This window comes from Tinamus guttatus, unplaced genomic scaffold (assembly GCF_059628265.1).
Source record: "Tinamus guttatus ecotype Peru unplaced genomic scaffold, ASM5962826v1 Tinamus_guttatus_pri_ptg000227l, whole genome shotgun sequence".
NCBI lineage: Eukaryota > Metazoa > Chordata > Aves > Tinamiformes > Tinamidae > Tinamus > Tinamus guttatus.
Window position 1 is genome coordinate 820840 of NW_028288761.1, and position 27009 is coordinate 847848.

The window sequence follows — 27009 nt, forward strand, 5'->3', positions numbered from 1 at the left end:
CCAAGACGTGCTCAAGATCCTGCCTTGCGGCAGCGTCCCAAAGGACTGCCCTTCACCACAGACTGAATGTGTGCAGACTTGCTTGGGATCTGTGTGCCCTTCCTTCAGTTTTCTGCAGCACCATTCTCAAACTATTTAAGCCCAGTTACATGCCTCTCCCACCTTACTCTCATATCTCAGTATAGTTTTGCTAACAAGGAAAGGGAGGCAACAGGGACATCGATTCCTACAAATTCAGAAATTTGTGAACATGGAGAATCTCCTGGACACATCGGTTTGAATGCACTGAGTTAAACTGAATTATTTCTGTGCAGAGGGGCTGGGTGAACAAGCAAGAAAGTATCAGGGAATTATGTCTACAAATGGCATCTAGGTGAACAGAACTAAATCCCACCTGCTGGATCCTGCTGCCTAAGAAAGCCCATCCTGAAATTGCCTTTGGTATCTTGTGTCACATGTAGTCAAGCTGAGCCAAATGGTAACTGGATCCTGGGAGGTGTTTTCTAGGATAGGAAACACACATGACGGAAGTGCAATGTGCATCACACCAGCAACAGCTTTGGCCTACAGTTCATCAACCCCCTGGGACTGGAATGTCTCCCTCATGGGGAACGCAGAGCGTGTGGGACTCCACAGCTCCACGTCAATGTAACCATGCAGAGCTCAGTGGTGGAGTCAAGACTGCAGCTCCCACGCTGACCAGCCCATGCGTTTTATGGCAAGGAGCTAGGGCCACCACATTGCAAACTGGGACACTAAGTTGCTTCTGACTCATCTTTTCCACCCCCAGCCCAACACTTCAAACTCCATTCTAATTTCTAGCTCACACTGCCAGCAAGTCCCAGCTTGGCTTCCTAGTCTCCTTCCCCTCCTGCACCTCAGCTGGTCCCCAAGTATTAATTTGGCCTACACTGCCCCTCAAACACCTCCATGCCCAAGGTTGGGCATCTGTGATTTTGTTTCCTGAAAGCCCGTCTCCCTCGTCCCTTGCCTCTGTCCCTGTGATACCTTCACGGCCTTTTAAGACTTCTCTCAGAGCCCTGCAGGCTGCTCTCTTGGCCTTCAGGATACCATCAGGCTGGCCTGGGCTGTAAACTGCGGTCTCCACCACGAGATTCTCGAAAGCCCCATCCAGCAGACACTGCATCCTCCTCAATGCTTCTGCTGAATGCTCCAGCTGCCTCTGTGGGTCTGGCTGGATCATCACTAGCACCAGCGCGCGTGGCATCGTGGGGAAGAGGCTCCTCAAGTTCCAGAGAGTTTCGTCGAGGTTATCCCACTGCATGAGCTGCTTCAGAGTGCTGGCTTGCCATAGCATGAAAGCCAGCTGCGGATGCGGCTGTGGCTCCTCTTCCTCCTCGGTCATCTCTTTCTGCTGGAGCATAGCCTTAAGGTCAACTGCGCCAAACAGATCCTGGGCAAAATCCATCATCACCAAAGGAGATTTCTGATAGGCATCGTCCATCTCCATCACGAGCAGCCGGCCGTTCCGCTGCCCCACCGTGTCCAACAGGTTGAAGAGCTCCCAGTGGGCTGGCTCCACAATGGAGCAGGCGGCAGCAGGTGCTTCGGGCAGGTCCGACGCCATGGCTTCCTCCCACGCAACACGGAGTTCCTACAAGCACTGCTGGGGAAAGGAGAGGGATATTCCCTTGGGAGCTGTAGTAAAGGCTCACGCACTAAGGAGACCAAGCCTGCTTCTTTGAGGAGCTATCACATACATGTAAATTTGGGTTTAAAGGGGACTAAATGGACATGATAGGAAGTAGTTGAGTTTCAACTATTCAAGGAGGTCCCAAAATTTCAGCCACCAACAGGCTTTGTGCTTTAGCAGTCCTGTCGAGCAAAGAAGAGGTGAAAGAGGAGATCCACGACCTACCTTTGGGCATTCTGTCTCTAACTTGAAAACTTTTTCCCTTCTCACCAGCAGAACCCAAGAAGCAATAGGGATCAGAGCCCTCCTCACATACTGTTAGTTTGATTCCCCTACTACACTTTCCTCGTTTTCCTGACACAACCTAATGCTGGAAGCGTAACTTGCATTCCACCCTGTCCCTCTTCAGATTCCACCCGGACAGCTTCTTGGAATTCACAAAATAAAGCTCTGGCTGATCCGAATCAGCACCCTGCATGTTGTGTACTGTATCACATTTCTTTTTAGCTGTACAAAAGTCATAGCTTTCTATTGCAAGTGTTCCCTTGCTGTTGGATAAAGTAGTATTAACAGATAAGCAATGAAAAAATGCTTCAGCTTTCTGAGGGAACTCCAGCAAAACAACACACGACAGATGTGCAGGCAGGTTCAAAGAGCTACTGTTTGAACTGCATTTAAAAAATACCTGCTTCAGCTGTGCAGTAGTATATACACAAGGCTATTCTAGCACCTTCAGAAGAGGATTATCAACAGCAGCCCCCTGGGAAAGGGTTACCTGCAGGAGACGAGCAGAGCCCCCAGGCCAAAGGGCTCCCTGCCACAGGAGCTCAGCAGGCCTGGGCAACCAGCAGGACACTCTGGCTCACGGGAGGAGGACAACACGTGTGACTGGAGGCGGACTGGACACGGCCACTTCCCAGACACCTGGTTGAAGCAACTCACCTGTCTCGGCCAACAGGGACGTTTTTCTGAAGCCCTTGAAACTGCATCATACAAGTTATATCACCCACCCGCCCACCCACTGTATTGATGGGTCATTTTGGCAGGAGGGTAAGACTGTGACATCAGTAACGTGGCAACCTGCAGCTGTCAGAAACACCTCTCAAAATACTTCTGAGGGATGTACTCAGAAACTCTCCCCAGGACCTGCTTCTCAAGATTCTTAAGTTCACTTTCATCATCTCCTTATTCAACGAACACTAAGGGACTCATGAACGCAAGAGACTCTTCTATGTAAAGATCTGCCCACCCTCTCCTATTATGTTTTGTGATAAGGCAGACCAAAAAAACAGCAAGTTTTAGTACTCATGCACTTCAGAATTGTACATAAGATTGAAAGTATGTAACTAAACTACTTAGTCTCATTCTTAGTGATCCTATTAACACAGCTATTTTTAGGTAAGAGCTAGGAGGAGTTACACCTGCTAGGATTTAAATCTCTGCAAAATCATCTATCGGATTTGTCTCAACAGGAATCTTTGCCTAACACAAGAGTACCAAAATCTTAAGAGGTTTCTCTTTATCAGGTAGGCAAGGAGGCATTTCTTATGTTCTACAAAGATCTTGCATGCAGTTTACAAAGTTGCAAATATTTGTTATTCAGCTTCGGAAACCACTCATTCCAGGATGGAGGGTACAGACTGGTCACAGTTGTTTGTCTTTAGAATGTAGTCCGCTTCACGGATGCCTTGCCAAGGGTGGATCAAATCTCAATTTTAACACCTAGCTCAGACTTACTATTAACACAGAACTATAGATTTTGATATGCTATTGAAAAAAAGAAAAAATCCTTCAGGACAGTTAGAGGGGATAAAAACACACGTGTACAAAAATGAAACAGATTCTGCATTTTATTTCCAATAAAAATTTAGATCCTTGATGGATACAGCATCTGTAAAAAAAAAAAAAAAAGGCAAAAAAAATCACATTAGACATCTTCCTGTTACTGTACTGTTTTAAACAAGTCCTGCTGTGGCATTCTATAATCATGGATCTGATTCCTACAAAAGCCATCCCGCAATTTACACAGAAAACCTGCAAAACTGAAAAGGGTAGCAACAACTTAAACACTGCTTTCCTGGTAGACAGGCTCCCTCCACCACAGTAAACCCTTCTGCCCACTGAGAAGAAGGGATGCTCATGGGCCTAGTTTCATAATTTAACCACGTTGTTCCTACTGTGCTTTTTGGAAGGCACAAGAGAAAGATGTATAGAAAATATCATTATCTTTTTCAGGTTTCTTTTGACAGTATCACTGTAAAGATACTGCAGGAAAAGTCTGGGTGATGTCCAAAAAGGGAGATTTTCACTGAAGCATTGTGACTAAAACATAATCTGTAGAACAGGTCTTACTAGCACAAGACTGCAGAGCCCTCAGTGAAAACATTTGGGGGGGGTGGGGAAGGAAAAAACACTTATGTCAGGTCTCTTGCCAACAGGGAGAAAAATAGAGAACAGGAAGCACACGCAAAGTACATAGACAAAATTTAGGGAGAAGAAATGAAAAAGCTTCAGAAGGGAGATGGGGAAGTTTAGGGACTTAAAAAGCCTTTAGAGTCAACTTGAATAAGCAAACAAAACTCTCAACAATGACATCAAGCCTTTCAACACAAGAAGCCCAGACTAAAACCCCTCTAGCTCCAAAAGGGGCCCCTATCACAGGCCTGCTGAATATATAGCGGCCACAGAGAAATTTCATAGGCAGACTCCAAGCTCTCCCTCAAAACTCTGCAGGATTAAAATGCATCCCAACAGCTATCAATTAGCATCTTGCTTCCAAAATAAAACCACTTACCACTCGGATCCTGTGTCCAATGGCCTTGGCAGGAAGGTTGGAGCGGAACTTGGCACGAACCATGCCACTGTTCCCATGGGCGCGCGTTACCTTCCCCCAGATCACTCGTGTCCTGTTGGGCTTCCCCCCGGGGGTTACGGTGTTGCTGAGGAAACAAGGAAAAGAACCTCTGAGCATCCAAGTCACAACTGTGTAATAGAGACTAGTGATGGGGCAGACAACGCAGCCTCTTGGAGACACTTTGGTCATTTTATGCCAGACAGTTTTAATTGGACTGACTTCCACTTTCATTTGCCTGGAATTTTTCACTATGCCCTCCAAATGCAGGGAGTATTGTGGCTAGTAATTTAACAGCAGCACTACTGGAAAGCTATTAATTGGACATAGCCTTTAGTTTACCATTAGGATAATCAAACAAAAAAAAAAGCAAGTTTTTATTATAAAGAAAATGTAACATCTTATTTCTAAGGCTTCTCAGATACAGCAAAGCAGGAGTGGCCTAAAGCACTGGACAGACAACAAAAATTGATTTAAAAAAAAAGGCAGCAGCCACTTTGGAAATGAAGGTGGATGTGCAAACAGCCTGATCAGTTTTATTCAAGACAACTCTGAACTCCAGTGTCTGACTCTCACATTCACACATTAAGATGAAGGGCATAAGAAACTACTCTTAAGACCTCCACCAACACCAGTACAGCAAAAGTGACACAGACACAGAAAAGCAGCTCAAGATTCAAACCCCTTCAGGTTACACTCCAGGCTTCATGCAACATTCTGCCATTTAAATAATTCAATGTCAAAGTGATTGACATCAATTCAGGTAACTCCACTTTATTTGCCTTCAACTTTGCCAACCTCGAAAGCAAAATTTGTTCTTATCCAACTTGGTAATATATTGTTTGTAACAGTAAAGTTATTTCATATAATTACATGATCCAATTTAATGACACATAGGTTACTTAAAGGAAAAATACCAAAAAAACCTTTAAGTTGAGACCAACCAGGGATCTACTCTACCAAATACTCCATGGACAGTCTTTTGAAAAGTTAATCTCAATTTACTTTTACCACAGCAAGAAAAACCTGCTCAGATTCTGGCATTTGCAAAAAATGGCATCAGAGTTTGGTGATTTATCACAACAGCGAAGAGCTACTTACTTTTTAGCTTTGTATACATAGGCACATCTTTTGCCCAAGTAAAATTCTGTCTCCTGGCGGGCATAAACCCCCTCAATTTTCAGAAGGGCAGTGTGCTCCCTCTGGTTTCGGAGGCCACGTTTGTAGCCAGCAAAAATGGCCTTGGACCACAACCTAAAAGACATTGAAAATAGTGACAAATTATAAATCACTCCAGAGAATTGGATGAAAAAATAAAATAATAATAAGGTGCTGTTTCAGAGGAAACTATTTCTACGCTAGAAGAAAATTAGTTAAGGAAATAGTTTCATTTTGATAAGATTCCTACAAATCCTTAAAGCCAGTTAACGGAGAAAACTTAGGTACCTGGAGCTTGAAACATTTAAGAACTTTATAACTGCTATAAACTTCTTGCACTACAGGTTTTATGCTAGGACCAAAGTCCTTCAACATTAGCGTGCACTACATTTTCAAATTTGCAAAGCAATGGGTAGGTATTTCTGAGATGGGTACATATTTCTAATATGCTACACAAACTGGACAGTCTCCTGTATCACAGTGACTGCTAAAGGAGAAGATACTGACTGGTGTTCACTCTAACTCAGCTTTGCAGCCTCAATGGAATTAACTAGTCTCTGGGGACAGCCAGAAACACAGTTCTGCCACCCCATCCCCAGAAGAAGCTATATATTCTACTGTCCCAACGACTTTTGCATGACACAGACCTATACGCCGTGAACACTTCAAGCATTTACATGGCAGACTCTCTATATATCACATAAAAACAGAACCAGTCTCTATGGAAATCAACACCTCGGCCTCATGTCAAAGGGAGCTCCCCAGCCTCATGTCCTACATGCATATACAATAAGCCCCTATATATCACAATAAAGAGACTCAGTTTCGAATCCTCCATCATATCTACACTTTGTGTATGAATAAAAAGTGAGTGTCACAACATCCTCCCACAGTATGAGGAAACCTGCTCTGCACCCAACCAGTTTAAAACATAAGTTTAAAGCACGAAGACACAATCAGGGCCGTTTAAGAGCACACGGAGACGGGAAGAGCGCGGCCCGGGCACTCACCTGCCGCTCATGGCGCCCTCCGCAAGCCGCGCTCCTGCAGGCCTGGAAACGATACGCGATCCGTGAGCCCCGGCCGGGCAGGGGCCCTCACGCCGCCCGAACGCGCCGCCACAGCCCGAGCGCTCGGCTCCCGCCCCGGGCTCCCCGCGCTCATCCGCCGCGCATCGGCGCCATCCCGCCCGCCGCCGCCTCCGCCCAGCGCCGGCCGCAGCGCCCCCAGTGCCCCGCGCCCGCCAGCAGCGCCAGGGCGGCCCCGGCCCCGGCGCGACCCCGGCCCGGCCCCGCTCCCCGTCTCACCCCGGCGGCGCCCGGCCAAGATGGCGGCGAAAGAGAGAGGCGGGATGCGGCCTGCTGGGATGTGGGCAGGAAGGACCCCCCCGCGCGCGGGCGGCCGCGGCGCCGCCGGAGTGGCGAAAAGCCCAAGTGGTAATAAATTCCAAAAGCCTGAAGTCCCGAAAATGGAGCTCGTTTTCCCTTCCTCCCGCGGGCCGGAATTTTGTGGGGAGCTTGTCCAATCTTTGAGGCATCTGATCGGGCAGCCCCACAAGGTCCCCGGCGATCTCCATGGAGACGGGGCCGCGGAGCCGGTGAGCGGGGGCCGGGACCGGGAGTGGGGCCGGGCCGGGCCGGGCCGGGCCAGGGGCATCACGGCCCATGGGCGACACAGACAGGAGTGTGATGCTCAGTGCGAGCAGCCCCCACAGGGACCCCTGTAGTCGGAGAGGACTCTCAGAACACTCTTTCCCAACAACGCCGATGCCACGAACAATAAACGCTCCCTAAATCCAGTATTTCCCTGTCCCCGGAGGATAAAGTCCAGCGAAGAGCAACACCAGATATTTTATTTATTGGTACAGCCACAGAGAGCAGGAGCTGAACGTGTTTCCCTACAGACAGAATGAAGCCTGAATTGCATCTCAAAGCCAAAACAAGATTATTTCATCTTTTTTATTTTCAGATGAGCAACTTAGTACCTTTTGTAGTGGCAGAGTTCCGTAAGGCACAACTGCTTTTCTTGCGTAACGGGCAGTGTTCACTAAAAGGTAAAACACGATTTATGGCCCAGCCGCTGCCGGGACGCAGGGGTGTCACTTTGCTGATACATTTGCGATGTGACGTTCTCAGCTTTGAATTTCCTCCCTGGAATTCCCCAGTATCGCTACATCTTAACTGACTGAAGGGGGTGCTGCAGAAACGCTGCCTTTGCAGCCGTTCCAGTGCGCGGGCAGCAGGATGGGAGAAACGCGGGATGCTCAGAGGGAGACAAACCCCAAAGGAGCAGCAGGAAGGCTTCGTGGACGGCTGTTTTTAAAACATTTTCCTGATATGCTTTCCTTTCCCTGTAGAACAGCAGGCAAAGAACAGCAGCCTAAACTCTTAGGGGAAGCTAAATCCTTCACATGCCTTTTTTTTTTTTTTTTTTTGGTTAATAGACTTTAATGAAGGAGTTGAGCAAAGTAGAGTGATTGAGGTCAGCGTCAGTGACTGCGTCAGGATGGGCCGCGTTAATGCTAAAATCCAGCGAAAGCAGCTCTCTGTTTGTAGTGTTTTTCATTGCCCCAGACAGTGGTTTCCTTCTCACTTCCAAGTCAACACAAGCCCAGGCAGAACTTACTGGCTTGGCACAAGCATCTGCTGAGTGTATGGATATAAGAAGGAATATATAGGAGGAACAAACCAACAGGCTCTAGAGAAATGCTACATTCCAGCTGTGTGTTTTCTTCAAACACAGCTTGAGTTAGTTCTCTCCTGGACAGAAGTTGTTGAGGGGGTAGAGGAAAAGCTATTGCATCCTCTGCTGTTTCCAAATAAGTCACTTTTTCCTATGGGAGCTGCAAGTGTTATTTCTTCTTTCAGAAATGCTGTTGTAATCATTTGTCATAACTCTCTCAAGTTTTTTTTTTTTTTTTTTTTTTTTACCATATTTTTATGATTTGGGCTGAAAATGTAAGAGACTATTCTCATGTAGTTTTGACTCAAGATATCATAGATTTCCTTAAAAACAGGTAAAACAAGTTTACACAACTACTAACTAGTGCTTGTTAACTGTAAAGAGACATTGCTTGACCTTCTCTGTATAGAAAACACTTACCTCAGATGAACTTGCATCTCCACTTCTACTGTTAAATTAATTCTAAGTGAGAAAAAAAGTGTATTACTTTGTTAAACAGATTATTAGCTATCCATTAGTTAATATTTTTCTTGGATTCCTCTCTCAAGCTATAGCAAATTTTTTATAATTCAGATAAAGGAGGGAAAAATGAGGATCAATAGTAATGGTAATAGTTTCTGAAAGGTTATAGTAAATATGCCTATTTTCAAATACCTGGATAGTTGCTTCAGAAAAATCACAAATTTTCCCTGATCCAGCGAGTACTTCCTTCAGTTTTCATAGACTGTCCCCGTGTCGTGTCCTGTTAATCACGTTGGCAGGCGTTGTCTCATGCATTTCCTTGGAATGCTTACAGATGAGACTGTAATATTCCGCAGAGCTAGAATGTTTATTCAAGGGTTTCAGAGGTGGCACAAATCCAGCTGTAGGTACCACAGCCAAATGAAGGTTTTATTAGTAATGTCGATGCTTCCACAGCAATGACATTCAGCCTCACTCGCATTGCAGTTGTGTTAGGTACTGTACAAGAAGTCTCTTTTTTTTCATGAGTATAGGGGTTGCATGGTAGCTTTTAAAGTTCATAAAAAACACACATAATTTCTCCCTTTTTGTGTGTGTATAGATATTTTCCAATGCATTTTTTTTTCTAAATCAGGGAAGTGAAACTGAACCAATTTTGCTTGGATTAATAGCGAATTTCCACTATTCCCCACCTGTACTATCACAACATTGCACTTGCAAGCAAGGCAAGGCAAGGCAAGGCCTAAGTGCACATTAGAGCAGTTTCACATCTGATTTTCAAATTTTTACAATGAGAAGTTTAAAAATAATTTTCTCAGCCCAGGTACTGTTTTTTATCCATCTTTTGAAGCGCTAAGCTGACAGCAGTTCCTCCTGAGGTGAATGGGACCATAATAAAGTTAAGGCTATGCAGTATAATGAGGAGTGGTTAGAGAAAGAGGAAAGATTGACCATCTGAGGTTCTGCAAAAGAGGTTTATTTTTTTAAGTCACCTTCATTTTTCTGTTTCCCAAAGAACAAAGTCCAGCAAGAAGCCCTACTGCACCCTGAGCTGAACGGTGTGGCCACCTCATCCAGCTTGTGCCTTCTGACTGCTCCCTCCTCAGCCCGTCTGCCCAGACTGACTGTAGGAGGCACCAGGGCCTACTTTGTTCTGGGAAAGCTAAACATTCCCACTGTCCCATCAGCAGAGCATGGCTGCTCTTATAAACAGTGTATGCAAGGCTATAAACAAAGCTAGGGAAGTATGTGAAAGCCTACGAATAAGGCTACTTCAGGTCTACATTTAGTTTACATGACTGTTACTAACACCATATTGTCTTTCTCATTGGCATCTATTGTCTTTGCTCCTTTTAGCAAGAACACAGAGACTAAAGAAATGGAAAAATTCACTCATCTTGAAGCTCTGCTCTTTACTGCTGTGCTGGAGAACTGTGTTGATCAGCTCTCAATTCTCGGATATATCATGCGAGTCCCAGCCGAGGGCAGAGCAGACATCAGCCATGTACGTGCCTCTATCCTCACTCTTAAAAAAAATCTTTCATTTTTCTTTTTTTTAGCTTTATGTCTTAACTTCTATCAGCACTTTTAAAAATATACTCAGATATTTTCTCTGCAAACTGCTCCATGACCTTTTGGTGAAGACCTGCAATAAAAACACATGCATGACCTATTTTGATATTTATAGTACAACACCACTGAGAAGTGGTGTCTAAAAGCCTGTCTAAAGAACCTTAGTGTCCCAAGATTAGGCTCCTGGGCTTACAGTTTTAAAATCTGGGTAGTTAGATGACATACAAAGGATTAGGGAGAGGGAAACAAAATGCATATAGGCTCTTGCATAAACATACAGTGATGTCAAAAGCACAAAAGAGTAGGATTTTTAAAAGTACTCGAGATCTAGCTCCTCTAGGCTAGGCTAGTCTCCCGTAGTCTAGACTTGTCCGTGCCAACAATGAAGTTAGAAAAATTCCACTTCAAAATGCGTTACTGTCTACTCATCTCAATTGTCACTACTAAATAGTTTGTTTCTAATAGTCATCACAGCTAAGCAGTTTGGGCAGAAGTATAAAGGACAGCAAAGAAGCCCCGAGGAGGGAGGTGTCATGATATTTCTAGTAATTGATGGAATACATGATGGGTGTGGGAAACAGGATGGGGCCATCTTGGGGTAGATGGTTCGAAGCCCTGTCCTCGTGTATGAATTCCTAATTGAGGTAACAATCTCTTTCTAGGTTATGTGTATTTTAAAGATGCTTTTATAGGAGGAACTGAAAATAGAAAAAAAATGTGATCAGGGTGGGAATGAGTGACTGGGATCTGGGTTATCACATCTAATGTTATTCACTGTGTCTGACATAAGAATATGAGAGCAGCAGTAAAACATCATTCACATTGCACATGTTTCCTTTCCTCACTACCTTCTTTTCAACAAATCCATCACAAAGCTGCAGGGCTACAGTGGATTCGGGGCTATGCTTAAGATGTGCAATAGAGGGCACTCCTTCCCTTAAAAGATCACTGTGAGCTGGACTCACCTGTTTCCATAGGGCGCTCTTTCCTTACAGACCTAGTTGGGAATACTCGAATGTGTCAGCAGGAAGCATACACAGAAAGGACACACAGGGAGGATGGTAGGAGCTGTTCTGCTGCAGATACACGATCTCGGGTTGACATGCCTACTAAAAGTACACTCAAAGGATACAGAAAAACATTTTTTCTTTTTCTATTTGAGCACGGATACTCTTGTTTTCAAGTCATTTCCTTAAACACACATTTCTCACAGTCTATAAGCCACAGTTATGCCCTTAATGCAGATAAAAAAATCAAGAGGGAAACAAATTAGAGGCCAAAATGTGGTTCAGGAGAGATACATACAAACTCCAGTGCTCTACAGCTTGCCATTCCACCCTCATCCTCTGTTTCCATTTGACTGTTATCAATGTATTTGCAAAAGCAACTTGGATGCCTGTGGAGCTGTCAGTCAAACAGAGATGACATTTTCATAGATTGGCATTTCATGTACTGACATTTTAAATTTCAGTTAATGACATTTTTGAGAGAGTTAGTCACAGTGCTGGCCAGTGCCTCATTAACTTTCTAAATCTGGCACTCTTGCACACTGCTTCATGAAGTGCCTCCTCCAGAAGACAGTTTCCATCTGCTGAATTTGGGGCAGAAGACTAGCAAAAGATAAGCAACTAAGAGACTGCCGAAAGGCACCATTAGGAATTTGCATACTCCTGCCATTGGGTAGTTATTTCATAATCATTCATGTTTAAGTCCCTACTTTTTACAGTCAGTCCAGTTTATGGCCTGTCTTAAACTTGCTCAGAAATTATAAGGCATCTATCAGAGCATTCAAGCAGTTTATTTGCCAAAATTAGTTCTTTCTAAGCATAGCCATTAACAGGACACTGGTTAAATCCCTTATATATATATATATAATTATTTATGGAGTTTTCATTGGTCTGTGCATACTTTGCAAGGGATTCATTTAATGTAAATTTAACCATCCAGGAATTAAGCGTATCGTCATCTAGAGTCCCTTCTACCACTGGTGAGTCAGGCGCTTCCAGAGGCTGATTCATCCCATTCCAACGTGCCCATCTAAGAAGGTAGCCTGGCTGCAGCAGCCCCTCGCAGCGCCCTGCGTGCTGCCTCCACCCGTCCCAGGGTCACAGCCTGGCGTGGCAGCTACCTGCTTGGAGGTGCTGCTGGTGTACACAGTTATCCAGACTGTGCCACGTTAGAACAGGCATTGCTGTGCTTGTGGAGTGACCTGAGAACTGGTACAGCTAAAAAATAACCTTTCTCAATCTCTCTCTCTCTCTTTTTTTTTTTTTAATTTTTTTTTCCTGGAAAACATTTCAGCTTAGCAAGTTCTCTGATTCATTTCACCAGCAGCCAGGGTGGCAGTGAGCACTGTGAACTAGGATGGGGCTGGTAGTGACTGCGTTAATTGGCTTCCGCAGCGTAACCGTCAGCTAAGCTGACGCACCGCAGAGCAAGATGACTGTGTGGGGGCAAGGCGACTTTCTCTTAGTGCCCCAGAGAATGTGTCTTTACTCATAGCACACAGAGCAGAGACATTCCTAAAAGCAAGGAATTGATTGATTTAAAGCAAGCTTTTGCTTTTCCAGGGCTTTTTTGGGTGGGGGCAGTCTCCAGGTTGAGGTTTTTCTGAGTATTTTTAGACAGATGCACCAGGAGGGCACAGTGTGAGAGAGCATCTCTTGAGGCAGATAAACTGACCCTTTGAAGCCTTTTCTAGCCCTGTCTCTTTAAGACTTTTGATCCCATTAATAAGCTTACACTGTGTGCTTAGAGCTAAACTAGATAATTTGTTTCTGCTTTTCCACTCTTTGTAGAATGTAATATATTATATCAATTGCTCTTAGTAGAGTTTCTTTCAAGTTTATTAATGTAGGTTTTTCTTCCTCTCACATAATACTGCAAAGAGTTTATTACTACTGCCCAGTGTGCAAGCAGGTCTCTTCCATTTTAGACTGACAGACAGGAAAAAAATGAAATTGCAGCGACCCAGGAGGAGCTGGATGTTAAGCATCAAGAGCTTGTGTCATCAAGGCAAGGGAGCGGGGAAACAGTCACTTCCAAGTCTCCGAACAGCACTGAACTGAAGCAGCAGCTGCAGAAAAGTGGGGATCCAGAAAGTCCCCATCATCTTTTCAGAAGGACCATGAAACACAGAGTTATGTCTGCAGACAACCTCAGAAAAGTTCAGGCTGACAGGTGAGTGAAGCACAAACAGGATGAGTTTAGTGGAAGATGCTCGGAGCTGTGAAGCAGCATCTGAGCATTGTGTTCAGAATCCACTTACTCTGTAGGGCTCACATAGCAGCTAAAGCCATTTTCCTTTACTGAATAGGATAAGGTATATAAAGGCCTCAAAGTTTCTTTCTTTCTTTAATAAATTTTATTTCTGCCTCTAATCTAGTGCCCTGATTTATAGAAATACCAGAAGTCTTCCATTTAAACTACAGATCTGGGAGCTGAGCATGCAGCATATGTTTTTCTGAATACTGGCTTCTGTCCTTTAATGTTATTTCAACAAGGGACTTAAAGAAAATCCCCACAGAAATGAGGAAAATGCAGCTAAAATACAAATAGCATATGCACCAAGAAATTCAACAAGCTGAGTAAGCCTGTGTACTTGTAAAGATCAGGTCAGGGCTGAATTGGAGTATTTTGGCACCCACTCCATACACACACTCCTCTGCATCGCAGTGTCTCATCTGCTTCCCATTCCTTCTCCCCTACCCTCACGTTCCCAGATCCGTGCAGCTGCCATTATTGCAGAGCAGCAGCCCTTCCTCCTGGTGGCAGCTCAGCCTGGCACAGCACGGACGTATTTGTGCCCCTTTACCTTTTCCTCAAACTGCGCCCAGTGCAGCTACGTTTTTTTACAGTTAATTACAAAATTACAGTTGTGTTTCTTTTGGTTCTTCCTGGCAGGCAGTACATGAGCGATGTTATTACAAGCACTATGATAAAGATGCAGGAATCAGGAACATTTAATAGCTTACCAGAAGCTAATGAGAGAGAGAAGGAAAAGAAGATCAAGTTGCGTGACATCCTCATCAGGTTAGAGTTGTGTTCAGTACTTTCCTCAATTGCTCAGAGCCAAATCCCATTACTCCTCGGAACACACTGAATTATTCTGACTACTTTACAAATTGTTATTTCTTTCCCCTTCAGGGAAAAATAACTGATGGTTCTGGTATTGACCTGAGAAAGGAATTGCCTGGGCTTTCAACACAGTAGACACCAGTGTTTGGATTAGTGCAAATGCCAGCCCCAAATCAACTAAAATATAATGTGATGTAGGAGTCCCTGGGTCTTTAACTCCCATCCCCAGTGAAAGCCAAAGCAGCAGAGAATTTATCCAAACCAAGGCCAACAACATATTTTTTTTTCAGGTTATGTGATGCCCAAGGCTCTCTGCTCTGGCCCATATGCTGCCATGCTTTATCCTGGCAGGGAGGAGTGTCACAGATGGTGACAAAAGGCAGTTGTTTTATTTCAGACTAATCCACCAGCCACCACACTATAGATCCTCTTTCATCCCCAGTTTTACAGGATACAGATTTCTTACAATCTGAACTACAAAGCAGGGACTCCTTAGTCTAAAATTCTGTGCACCAGATTTTATTTTTTGGCATGGGAAGTTCTGGTTCGATCCCTGCCATGTCAGAAGAAATAGGAACCATCAGAGAGGTATCTTTTACCATTTTAAAGCTACTTTGTTCTACATAGCAGTCCAGGCCCATCCTTTAGGGTAGACAGCAAAGCTGCTGCATGACATGATTTGCACAAATCCAACCTACTTCAGTTTCAAGTAAAGAGAAAGCACCTCTTTGCCTGTCTGCACCAGGGCTTCCTGAGGAACGCCTCCAATGGTAGAACATCCATATAATTTAGAAAATCCCAAACAGTCAGTTTAAAATTCTCAGATCCATCAAAGGATATGGGTACTGTAAGCTTCAGACCAAAACATAAGCATAAAAGCTTAATTAAAAAAAAAAAAACAGTGAGAGTAAAATAAGACAATAGCAGACCTAGAACATTCTTGCAGCAATTTACTTTTAAATAGGTAAATATCTTGGTAGCTTTTGGCCTGTGCTTCAGTCATATCCATTGATAGATCTGAGAATTTGAGACAGAGATTTTTTTTTAATCTGTGTGAAATTTAAGTTTGCTGTAAGGAAAAAAAAAACACCCCAACATTTTCCATACAGATAATAGAGCTTACACAGTTTAGCACTATCTGCTGATTAGGCATTCTTCTGCAGAGAATCTGGGGTATTTTTGCCTGGAATATATGAACTGTCACCTAATAATCACTTTATGATCAACTATACCAATGTCCCTTGCTTCTATAGGAATCACATCATTCTCAAGTCTACTCCACGTGTGCAAGAAGAACATCCCCTGGTTTCTGGTTCATTCTGCCTTTCAATGCCATCTTCTTTGCTCAGTCTCCGCACCAGTTCTTTCTGAATTTACTTACCAAGTCACCAGCTTTCATGAGGAATCTCAGTTTGTCTTCCATATGTGCTGCCCTCATATGGCTCAGACTGAAGAGATTAGTGACTTTTGTTTTGCTACCAAGCCATGGGAAGTGACTTGTTCTGTGTTGTTCCTAAGAAGTAGGCCAAATTTTTGTGTGCACTGTTTTAGTTCACCTGTAACAAACTCTCAGGGTAAGCAGGATAAGTGTAGTAGCATTCAGCTAGGTGTAGCATGGAAACCAGAAGTTCCCTAAGCAACAAGCTCTTGTCTTTCTTACTCTCTTCACATTGATTCTTTTTCCCATTTTCCTTCAGGGAGGAGGAAGGAAAGAAGGAGATAAAGTCACTCCAGCAACAGCTGCAAGATGTCAAGAAAGAAACAGAAATGGAACTTCAGGTGAGATTGCTTAACATGGGGCAGCAGGCCAGAGGGGAAGCATGTTTGTAAGCTTCCCCCTGCTGCCTACAACTAGCACCCAGATGAGAGGACATGTGGTATATAAACAATCCATCATGTAGGAAAATAGAAGCAGAACCACCACAATAAATACCTGTGTTCTGAATATGCTTGTTAATGACTTTAAGAGCCCTGGTTTACAGCTGGGAGCTCAAAGTGTGAGCTCAAAGCTCTCTCATTTGGAATCAGGATACTCGGCAGGGAGTGGCACAGCCCTGGCATGAGGGCTGCTACGTCTGCAGTCAGAAAGGAAGAGGTTAGCTGTAGATAGCAGTATCTAGGATACTGTGAGGCTTATGGATATAGATATGAAACCCCCACAGAAAAAAAGTGTGAAGATGAGAGAGTGAGAAAGAAATAAAATGACAGAGCTGGAATAGGGTCAGGCTGTATTTTTCTGTCTGGAAATTTTGTCTAGAGAAAAATTCATGATTTTCATATATTTTCACAGGCCCCCAAACACAGGAGCTCTCCACAAGAGCAGAGCAGTGTTGCTGCACATACAGTGTAAACTTTATCTTTCTGGAAAGCTTCAGCCCTTCTGTCTGCACTGTGGAAGTGGTCTATGTATGCACAGTAAATCTGCGTCATGCTAGACAGGTCAGACTTGCTGCACAAGAGCAAATCAATTGAATGGCAAGTCCGTAGTCCATTTGCTGCTTACCAGACAGCTCATACTCCTGCATGCATGTGCTTCAGAGCACAAGCACCCCAGCTCTGTATGGAAACAGAAGTCAGCTTGACCCTGCTGAGACAGGGAGGAGTGTATGATAAAAATCATGCAAAAGAAGGGCAGGTCCAGAGCTACACAAGGCTTGAAAGAAGGAACAGAAATAGGACACTTGATTCAGTAGTCATTAAGAGGAGAGCAAGGACATAAGCAGAAAGAACTGGTATCACTGAACTTTGTCTTTGGACAAAAGAGCAGACAGTAGTCAAGCCAGAATATAGTTGGCTTCAAAGAGGAATTTTAAGTCACTGATATGCCGGTGAAATAGTTTATAGAAGATGAAGTTTTTGTGTTGGCAGCCGGGATGCAAGTGTAGTGGAAAGTTTAAATAACAGGATGGTTGTAAGAAGGGAAAAGATCTACTGGCACTGGAAACATATGCAGATATCTAAAACTGAATAAACACCAGAACTGCAGAAGAGACACTAGAATAGCAGAGAAGAAAACAGGAATGCACAGAATGCAAAAACAGGTTTAGGTCAGTCATCTTCCACTAGTGGAGTTGCGGAAATGCATAAAATATAGCAGGAATTGTAGCAGGGTGGAAAGAACCCTGGAGAATAACTGTACATTAACAGATAAGGAAAAAAAAAAGTCATTGAAGGCAAGATAAAGTTGGCAAGTTAGGAGATAAACCAAGAAAGAGCAGTTGTGGGAGCTGAAAGAGAAATGAAAGCTAAAGGATTTTTATTAGAGATTTGAACATTTTGAGCTTGGCAAAACATCTAAGAGATGTACAGGTCAAAGCCAGGACTGAAAAGGAGAATTGTATATGTACCTCAACTTCTACGTACCTACTGCCAATGGAAATGGGATGGGATCCTCTTTATAGGCCCTATAGGACAAAACAGAAGTTCCTTAACCTCTGTGCGGCAGTTAAATGAAACAAGCTGAACAGTTTGTCAAACTCAGAGACTGTTTTGTCCCTTTGCTTGTGCATGTTGTCCCCTCTCAGTCAGATGCCAGGGAGGCTTCCTGTGCACAGCACAACCCCAAAGGGCAGCCCTGGCCTCCCGCTCCCCAGGCCAAGGAGCAGGAAGAGGCTGCTCTCCATTCGTGCAGGGTTCCCAAAATTATCTCTGCGTCCAGCATATGCAACCACCTGTTTTTGGTCCTGTTTTAATACCTTTCCAGGGGCTGCCGTGCTAGAGGCTGTAATGACCCAACTACCATGTCACACCACAGTTTTAGGAAGATACATGAGCTCCAAACAGAGATGTTCTTTTCTCTCTTCTTTTTAGCACCTTCTGCTAATTTGATCCCTGTTTTTTGCTTCATCAAGTGAGATCTGCATTCATATGGGGTATTTTTTTTTTTTTTTAAATGTTTCCAGGTGAAAAGGCCTTCTCTGGGCTTTCTTATAGTTTCAGCTTTGATAACAAATCAAAGGCAGGACTACTTTCAAGTATTGCTTTCCTCCTGTGCCAAAAAATAATGGTGTCTCTCTGTGTCTTCCAAAGGAGAATAATTTCTATTCCTTTCATATGGGATTGTCCCAGAGGCAGTTTTACTTGCGTGTTTTGGCACCTTGCCAACTAATTAAAAACCAAACCAAAGTTTGCTCATTTTGGAGAACCTTGAACAACAATTATATACAGACCTTTAGACAAAAACCTACATGGTTGTCTCCAGTCTAGTAGAGGAGGAAACAAAAGCAAGTAAATCTCATCACAGAACCAGAGAAACATGGTCATTGTTTCACCCATGTTGCTTGTATGTTTGTATATTCAGCCTTGCAAACTAATAAGGCAAAACTAATTACTGCTGTATTCACCAGCTCAGCTCATTTTTTCTCCTCTTTCTAGTGAAACTCAAATGCCAAATGTTTGTATTTATTTTGTTTTCTTTCCTTTTGGATAACACTGATCTCTCTGAAGGTGCTGAAATTAACAGGCTGGTTGATTTTGTTGTTTCCCTTCCATGTGTCCTGGAGTGTCGGCTGGTAGCTCTAATTTGACTGCATGGCTTCTTTTTGCAGCTCATTTTCTAGCTGGTACAAGATTCTCTTAGGTTCCTGAGCAAGCAAAATTATATAGGTGAACATAAAAAAGTCTCTTATATTAAACCAGAAGCTGTGTAGCTCCTATAGGTTTGGTGGTATCATTTTACAGTCGGTAACGTTGCAGGCTACATACAGGACAGAAAACCAGAAGAGTATACCAAGGTACAGGAAAAAAGGATGGAAATGGAGCTTCTACTCCCTATGAGCTCTTACAACCCACTCAGCTGCCCTGTGCCCTTCCGTGGTGCTGCTGCCAGGGCAATGTGTTTGTCTCAGCCCCTGCAGGGGCCCAGGTGTGTGCAGTGATGAGGCATAGGGAGCTTTTTCAACACCTACCCCCATAGGCTGCCGCATGCCCACGCTGGGGATGTGTCTGGCACCCACGGCAGAAGCGTGGGGAATGGCAAACCTGCCATCCCGGGAGCTTCATACTGTGGGAACAGCCCCCTGAAGGCTCTGTCTTCTATAGTTTTACTTTTTGGGACCATAGCCTTTTAGCCCATCTCACAGAGTAACAGTTGCTTCAATTTAATTTCTCAGTCTGGACATTATTTATTTATTTTTAAAACCAAGAAATAATCTAGAACTTCACCACACTGGCTTTGTCATAAGAGTTTATAATTCCTTAAAGCAATAATTCTGCCCTCATTATTATAGCCAAGCACAACCTGAGCACTTGGGTGACAGCTCAGCATGCTGAAGGGGACAATTCTGTCACCAGTCACGGTGCCCAGGGTCCCCCTCTGTCCCCTGGCAGCTCACTAGCCTTAAGCAGGGCAGAGGAACCTCAGCAGGAACCTGCAGCCAAGGCAGGGGACCAGACCTGGCACAGTTTGTGATTTCTGCCAAACCCCAGGGCTCTGCCCCCCACCAAGGGCTGGCCCAATGCAGGGCTCTGGGGATGCTGGTGGCCTGGTGGAAGGGGGGTCACACATAGGAATTGCTCAGCCTGCTTACTCCTGCTTGCTACTTTTGTAACCAACTGCATTTTAAGCAGCCATAAATATTATTTGCTGTAGAAGGGCTAAGAGATCTAAGTTGCACTTGTAAGAGAGTGAAATCTCAGTAATTTAAAACACCCAAGGGGGCATGCCCTCCCCAAGCATGTGCCACTGCTTTTGCAGCCAAACATCCAGCTGCATCCCATGGCACCCAACAGCAGCAGCAGGGAAACCCCTGAGCAGAGGGGCCCACGAGGCCGAGCTTGCTCACCTGCTCCAGAGCAGGCTGCTCCTGGTGTCTTTCCTGGGCTTCAGTCTTGGCTTCTGCCAGTCCTGGGATCATTTTTAACACACACACTGCACAACTTTCCATCCTTGGTTGGGCAGATTCAAAGCTGAAACCATCCCAAAGAAGCAATCCAAATGCTTATCTCATTAACTGTGAAAACACACTCTGCCCCTGATTGGCCCTTCTGCTATGATAAGCCAGAAGGAATAAACACAAGCTCATTTTCCTACATCCAAGAACCAGCTTACTCCACAGAAGATACCCACAGACCATGGGTGGCAGCTCTATTTATTACCAGCAACCCAGTATCACATGTGCCCAAGTTCTGCAGCTCCATCAGCTGGGCTGCAGCAGCTGCTCCCATCCTTGCCTGCAGCTGACTTTCCCTCTCCAAGTGCAGTGGGTTTCCATAAACCACCCGTGGGGCTTTGCATGTTGTGTCCCGGCTGTTTTGTCTTGTGGAACCAGGACCCAGACTCGCTGCTTCCAACGAGGCTGTTCTGCAGGAGCACAGACCAAGTGCGAAGCGCAGACGTGCACGGGGCAGAGCAGAGACAGAGCAGAGGGGCTCCTGTCCCGGCTGCAGCCCAGCCTCTGCAGCTGAAAGTACTTTCCCCTCTACTTTATCAAAGTGTGAAACAAGAAAGAAAACAACCCAGTGAAGTTTTCATGCTCTGTCCCACCCCTCTCATCCACGAGGATGTGGTAGGTTGGGTTGAACACTTGTTTTCTGACCTGTTCTCCCATCCTTGCGGACAGCAGCAGCAGGCTGAGAGTGAGAGCGCTTGGCTGTGTTGAGCCTCAGCGCCACCGAAATGCAGTGGATTTCATGAGCATCTCCCTAGTTTGGGCCAGCTCATTTAAGAGGAGTCTCCACCACCACGCAGGAAGCTGGGCTCCCTTCCAAAGCCCCCACCTACCAAGGGAAAAAACAGGCCATTACCAGACAACCAGAGAAACGGGGCATCAATAAGTCATGTCTGCAGTTTGTCTGCAGTCATATGATGTTAGGATTGTAAAATAATATCTGATCTTGGAAACCTTCAAAAAATGTGGATGCTTTTAACCCACAAAACCCAACTTTTTAACCCACAAAACAACCTGAGCCAAGGGCCATGGTTGTCCTGAGTCTTGTAAATACATTTTGCTCTTCCTAACTACGTCCGAAAAGGGGTGCAGAGGGAAGGATTTTCCTTTCAGCTACTCCAAACTCTTCTTAAAAGGAAACTTCTTCAAATGAGTCATGCTGCATTGGCTTTTCAACACAGCACTATTGAGCTGGCTTTCTCCTGTGGCATTTTTCCATGTTTACACAGCTAAGGAATGCAAGGGTGCTTCAAGAGACAAGATATGTGGGCTTCAAAACATTTAAATGCCAGCGCTTTGGTATTTCATCTTCAGCTGATGAGCATCAAGCAGGAGAGCAGAGCGCCGGGCTGGAAGGGAGAGTCCGAGGCGGCGGCACCGGGAGGCAGAGCACGTGCGTTAGGACGGGGCTGGCATAACTGCACAGGGAGCTTGGGGCCCTTCTAACTCCTAATGCAAAGTCTGGTCAGTTTTTCGTTTCGTTCCTCACAGTTCCAGTCCTAGATTAGTGACCTTTTCTCCGTTACTCAAAGAAATTAATTAAACAGGAGTAAACAAAACAACCCTAAAAAAGGCAAATGCATTTTGCTTCCTGCAAAAGAGTGTGACAAAGAGACCCTCGGGACTGTGGGGTTGCTCCTGGGGCTGGGAATGTGCTGGGAAACCTCAGCACGGTTGCAAACAAGGGGCAGGAGAGGTACAGAGCCAGCTTCCACTTTCCCTCCTCGCTCCTTGCTGGCACTGGGGGCAGGTCTTTGTAGCGAAATGGGCATTATCTACCCCATAAAATTTCAGATAAGAACAATTTACACTTATGAGCAAGTCGAGATCAGATGATCACCTGTTCCTAAGTTTGTGCTTATACAGTTGGTGCATAACTAGGAAAAACAAATCCAAAGCATGGAGCATATTCCTGGAAATCAAACCTGGACATACCCAGGACTGAGGCTTTACCTTCCTGTTACAGATGCTCATTACAAGCCTGAGCTGAAGAGACAGCCCAGTGCAAGAGGTGGCACTACTCCCATGTTTTTATTTATTTAATATTAAGCACAACTTTAAATCTGTTCCTGGACCTGAGGTGAGAAAGTCTGGTTTCGTGTATCACTCTGTTCCTCACTCCCTCTTTTTTCAGAGGCCGTCACTCCTCACTGATGGGTTTGTTGTTTTCTCAGGGCAAGTGTGAAGTCTACATCCTTTGACTCTTCCAGATGAGCTTATCAGGGAGCAGAGAGAATGTGGAAAGGTGAGCTGGGCTCAGGCTCCAGAGCTGCTTTTGTGCTTCTTCTGTCTCCTCCATTAGGAACGGGATAATATAATTGCCTTCCTCAGTGACCAGCTCCAAGAGATGAAGGCCAAAACAGACATGGAGAGCAGCTACGTGAGGAAAAACACAGAGCTACAGGTCCAGCAAACCCAGAAGAAGTGCAGCAATGCAGAGAATGACCTGAGCAAGGAGACTGCGGTAAGCAGGCCCCAAACAGGAAAAATGACCCAGGATTCTGCTTTTTTTGTTGGTCGTTTAAAGGGTGATTTAAAGTGATCCATTTTTTTTTTATATGAAGGTTTTCTTGCTATTCTTTTTTGTTTGTTTGTTTGTTTTTATAACGAAAACTCATGCTCCACTTCCATTTAAAACTTCCCAGTGGGAAGTGGCAGGGCAGGAAGCAGGATGGTGGGGCCATTTCCTATCCCTTGCATTTATGTGAATTATGAGCATTTCAGGTACATTTAGTTACCTACTGGCAGTGCTGAGATAAGCAGCCCGAGCCCTCCCTCCGTCCCCAGATGCCCTTTCTGTTGTCCCTCAATCACCAGTGCAGCTGTTTGACCTGTCTCAGGAATCTCGTCCAGGTTAGAAATAACAACCCCTCTCCCCTCAGCTGCTTCTCTGTGGGGCTCTGCAAACAGCTGCCCCGACGCAGGCAGCGCTGCAGGAGACGGGGCTGCAGGCAGGGACTGCTTAAACTAATGCAGTTGTCAAAAGAAACTTTCGTGTAACCGTGTCCAAAGGCTGAACTCACAAGACTGTTTCTGAAGCAGCATAAGCAGCCCCAGTTCCCAGAACTGCCCAGCGCATGATGCCAGCAGAGCTGTTTGTGTAGCCCCAAGGTGAACTGGGCTAGAAAACTTGCCTGTTTTCGCACAAGTCCTTTTCAGACTGATCAAGGTCTGATCTAGCTGGCCCTTTTCCAGGATGGGCCAGGGGCAGGGAGTCATTTTGTGCCCGAGGAAGGTGCCTGGCCTGCCCGAGGGCCACGCGCCGCTGGGGGCCCGCAGTGATGCTGTCGCTGACGTGCTCTGCCGCAGAGGCTGAGGAGCAGGACGGACGAGGAGATCCGAGTCCACGTGGAGATTGAGAACTTCCTCAGGCAGCAGCAGATGGTACGTACCCCTGTTTCCCTGCTTAAAACTGCCACCAATACAAATCACATCATCAATTAGTGTCTAAAGAAAAGCAGCTAATGCTCCATCAAACCTGCTAAGTTCATGATTGCAGCTATTAGAATGACTACTTGCCCTCTTAGCTCCTAACTAACACTCCAGTTTGGGCTACCTTGAATATGTTTCCTTTAGATTATAAATCATATAGCAATTAGTTTTGCTTAGTCAAGTGTTCTGGATTTTCCCTCCCCCAGATGGAGGTATTCCAATAATGGGGATTTTGGTTAGTGCTTCCTTTGCAATAGCTGGAACTGCCAGGGACTCAGGGGTTGCTGCACAAAGTTAAGGCAACAGCTTCACCCAAGTGTTGAATACAGGGGGCATTAAGAAGGAAGGGACAGAATCTGCCCACCCAACATTGCCCTGTTTTAATCTGGGAAGGAACCAGGGCTGCACACTTGCCGAGTCACAGTTACTCCCTCTGACTTCAGCTGCAAACAACCGAGCATGACTTTGTGCTGTCGATCCAAAGGTTCAGGCTGTTTTCCTGTCATTGAAGAGCAGCAAATTCTGTAATACCAATAAGCATCTCACAAAACATGTGACTGAAAGAAAGTTTGTACTGCTGCAGAATATCTCATATCACTGCCAGCGTGAAATTTAGTAAGAGGAGCATGATTTAAAATGAAATTTAAGAGCAAAAATACGCTCTATCTTCAGAACAGCGTTCTCCATATCCTAGAGCTTTACTGTGATCAGAGTTTCAGTCATGGGATTTTCCAAGCTCATTTTTTTGACTCTGCCCAAAGGCTAACTACCACCCCTCCATCCTCAAACAGCACCTGGGCCTTGTAGTAGCCCTTAGAGAAGAGGAGGACCATGTCCCCCATCTCTCTTGTGTTACCAGCTGTTACATTGCAATGACACTGATACTTTTCCTCAGATTATTTTTCCATGCAAGCAATCATGCTTGTTACTACGGAGAAGTAATACACAAACGGGAGGAAATCCTCCACGTGGCTGTTGTGGAAACACTCTCCTATCAGAGCTGAGACAAAGCCAAGTTCACAGTCCCTAGTGCCTTAGTCCTGGGGTGTTTAATTTAATTCATAAAGTGGCCAGGGAGTCATGCAAAGTTTCCTCACTGTCAAAATACCTTCCTAAGCTCTTTCTCAACACACACACACACAGAATGGCTTCTAGTTGTTGTTTATTGCACTAGTTGTTGTTCATTGCCTGTGCACAAAACCGACCCGATATTTCACCATTCTTCCTGCCACTCTGAAAGCCCAACGCGCTCTCCATCCCACGCCAGTGCTTTGGCTCCCCAGGAGACCCCAGCGAGGGCTCTGCAGCCCATCACTACCTCAGCCTTAGTCCTAGGGCTTTGATCCTTTCGAGGCTTAGGAGGAACCATTAAGGTGCAACCTGCTCGCACCACCCTGAAACCAGGGCAGGTAGCACCAGTGCACCTTTCCCTGGGACCTTCCCTGCTCCATGCTGAGCTCCTCTGTCCCTGAGCAGAAGGTGGAGGAGAAGCTGGAATACTGGATGGACAAGTATGAAAAGGACACAGAAGCTAAAGACCAAGAACTGAACACCCTAAAGGAATCGAAGGCGAGCAACCTGGAAACGCTGCAGAGACTGGCCAGCGAGGTGAGACCTCAGCAGCGTCTCAGCGCTCAGCCATACAAAACTGTTTTATGCCTACCCTCCTTCTCTTCATCCAGCTAACATCCAGGACCATGGGGGAAAAAGGATATTTCAATATCCTAGCAGTGTAGGAGCACATAGTGAGGACTGGGGTAGCGGTCACTGACTGGGACTCTTCTGCTTGCTACCTGCAGTATCAAGGAAGGACGGTGACGCTTTCCTAGGTTTCCCTGCAGCTCTCCCGGGCTGTGCGTGGGGACTAATGGGCATCTAAACAGGCGCTGCTGCTGGAGGGGCCGGGCTCACCGCTCCCAGCCGCCCGTGTTCCCAGCTCTGCAGGGATCTGCTCTCAGGGAGCTGATGCAGATTACAGGGTTTCCTGCCCACACCAGTTTCTGCCTGGCTTCAATCACAGCAACGCAGGCCCTGCAGAGCCGCAGCGCAGAGCAGAAACAAGTGCTGAGAAAAACAGGAGTCCCCGTGTAATTAGGCCATATGGACACTGTGCCAGAGATGCTGGGGGAGAGTTAGACTTCTCCCTGCCTGGGGCTCATGTCTCCCCCCTGCAGCGTCACCTTTGTCACCTTCGTGTCCGAGTGTTCCCTACCTTTGGCCTGGGGGCGGGGAGGCTCCCACCACCATCTGCTGCCTGAGCAGCTGGGACACCGTGTCCCAGCACCGCCTCGGAGCGCTGGTTAGAGCCCGGCCACACGGGTTGTTTGGCAGCAGCTCTCGCTGCCTCGGGACGCTGAGTGACGGGGTAAGGAGCAGCACCGGCCACCTGGATTGAGGAAAGATGAAGGGCAGGAGGTGGGGGGAAGGCCCGAGGTCTGTGCTTTGCCCTTCAGCTGCCCGGGGTGGGGACAGAGCCCCAGGGAAGCGTCCGCTGAGCCCCCCGCGCTGCCTTCCAGTGCCAGATGTTTGAGGAGGTCATCATCAGCGACCGGGTGGAGAAGGAGGCTGCCAGGAGACAACTCGAGCAGGACGCGCTGGAGCTGAGGAGCCTCCTGAAGGTAAAGGGAGCAAAGGGGGCAGTGGTGCCCCAGCAGCAGTCTGGCGTTGGGTATCTTCACCACAGGTTAGAAAATACCCTGAGAAAGTGGCCGGTGTGGGGTGACCAACAAGGGACGGATAAGGCCTGTCCCCCTCTGCTGCTGCGAGGCCAGCAGCTGCCTGGGGAGGGCGAGCGCAGGCCTGAGCGAGCAGCGCTGCCTGAGACCTCCTTTCTGTCTCCTCACAGCTGCAGGCCTGGTGGAGAGGCACGATGGTCCGCAGAAACCTGGGCTGCTACAAGGACCTCAAGGAGACTCTAGAGAAGCAGCAGCCAAAGGAGAAGGGAAAAGGGAAAAAGGACAAATACAAAATAAAGAAAAAGAAGCGATGAACAAAGAGACCTGGCCCCAGGGGTGCTCCGAGGCTTGGAAGTGCGGGCTGTGGTCTGTGTGTCTGAGGGGACAAAATAAAAGCACATAACAGAGCTGGGGCTGTTCTGAGGAACTCTGATAATGAAGATGCTGTTAAGGTGAAGCTTCAGCAAACTCGGAAGAGGGTGACACAATTTAGCGCTGCAGGACACTATTTCCCTAGCAGTAAAGGGAGCTGCACCGAGGCAGAGGGAAGCAAACAGC

General features: G+C 45.9%; 3 protein-coding genes across 3 annotated transcripts; 1 reads left to right on the forward strand and 2 right to left on the reverse strand.

Moving 5' to 3' along the window:
• Nucleotides 1-408: 408 nt before the first annotated feature.
• Nucleotides 409-1588, reverse strand: LOC148594569 (uncharacterized). Its single transcript, XM_088525597.1, has 2 exons — nucleotides 1009-1588; nucleotides 409-503 (listed from the first exon to the last, which is right to left on the reverse strand). Exons 1-2 carry the CDS (start codon nucleotides 1586-1588, stop codon nucleotides 412-414), a joined length of 672 nt encoding a protein of 223 aa, XP_088381723.1. The 3' UTR covers nucleotides 409-411.
• A 1898-nt stretch (nucleotides 1589-3486) lies between these two features.
• RPL35A (ribosomal protein L35a) lies at nucleotides 3487-5770 on the reverse strand. The gene is made up of 3 exons (XM_010225056.2): nucleotides 5607-5770; nucleotides 4449-4593; nucleotides 3487-3545 (listed from the first exon to the last, which is right to left on the reverse strand). Exons 1-3 carry the CDS (start codon nucleotides 5768-5770, stop codon nucleotides 3522-3524), a joined length of 333 nt encoding a protein of 110 aa, XP_010223358.2. The 3' UTR covers nucleotides 3487-3521.
• Nucleotides 5771-7237: 1467 nt separating this feature from the next.
• On the forward strand, nucleotides 7238-26770 carry DRC9 (dynein regulatory complex subunit 9). The gene is made up of 11 exons (XM_088525518.1): nucleotides 7238-7260; nucleotides 8107-8144; nucleotides 10164-10311; nucleotides 13315-13559; nucleotides 14283-14411; nucleotides 16154-16235; nucleotides 22647-22808; nucleotides 23654-23728; nucleotides 25253-25384; nucleotides 26293-26394; nucleotides 26622-26770. The coding sequence occupies exons 3-11, from the start codon at nucleotides 10186-10188 to the stop codon at nucleotides 26763-26765; spliced, it is 1197 nt and encodes a 398-aa protein (XP_088381644.1). The 5' UTR covers nucleotides 7238-7260; nucleotides 8107-8144; nucleotides 10164-10185; the 3' UTR covers nucleotides 26766-26770.
• The last annotated feature ends 239 nt before the right edge of the window (nucleotides 26771-27009 follow it).

Bases quoted from the DNA above. Each gene is read 5' to 3' on its own strand.
- RPL35A (XM_010225056.2), bottom strand. From the start codon at position 5,770: ATGTCTTTTAGGTTGTGGTCCAAGGCCATTTTTGCTGGCTACAAACGT. The intron at 4,594-5,606 runs GTAAGTAGCTCT...TTGTTTCCTCAG, and splicing joins TATGTATACAAAGCTAAAAA to CAACACCGTAACCCCCGGGG. The intron at 3,546-4,448 runs GTAAGTGGTTTT...TTTTTTTTACAG, and splicing joins TTGGACACAGGATCCGAGTG to ATGCTGTATCCATCAAGGAT.
- DRC9 (XM_088525518.1), top strand. From the start codon at position 10,186: ATGGAAAAATTCACTCATCTTGAAGCTCTGCTCTTTACTGCTGTGCTG. The intron at 10,312-13,314 runs GTACGTGCCTCT...CTTCCATTTTAG, and splicing joins GCAGAGCAGACATCAGCCAT to ACTGACAGACAGGAAAAAAA. The intron at 13,560-14,282 runs GTGAGTGAAGCA...TCTTCCTGGCAG, and splicing joins AGAAAAGTTCAGGCTGACAG to GCAGTACATGAGCGATGTTA.
- LOC148594569 (XM_088525597.1), bottom strand. From the start codon at position 1,588: ATGGCGTCGGACCTGCCCGAAGCACCTGCTGCCGCCTGCTCCATTGTG. The intron at 504-1,008 runs GTATCACAGGGA...TTCCTATCCTAG, and splicing joins AGTCTTAAAAGGCCGTGAAG to AAAACACCTCCCAGGATCCA.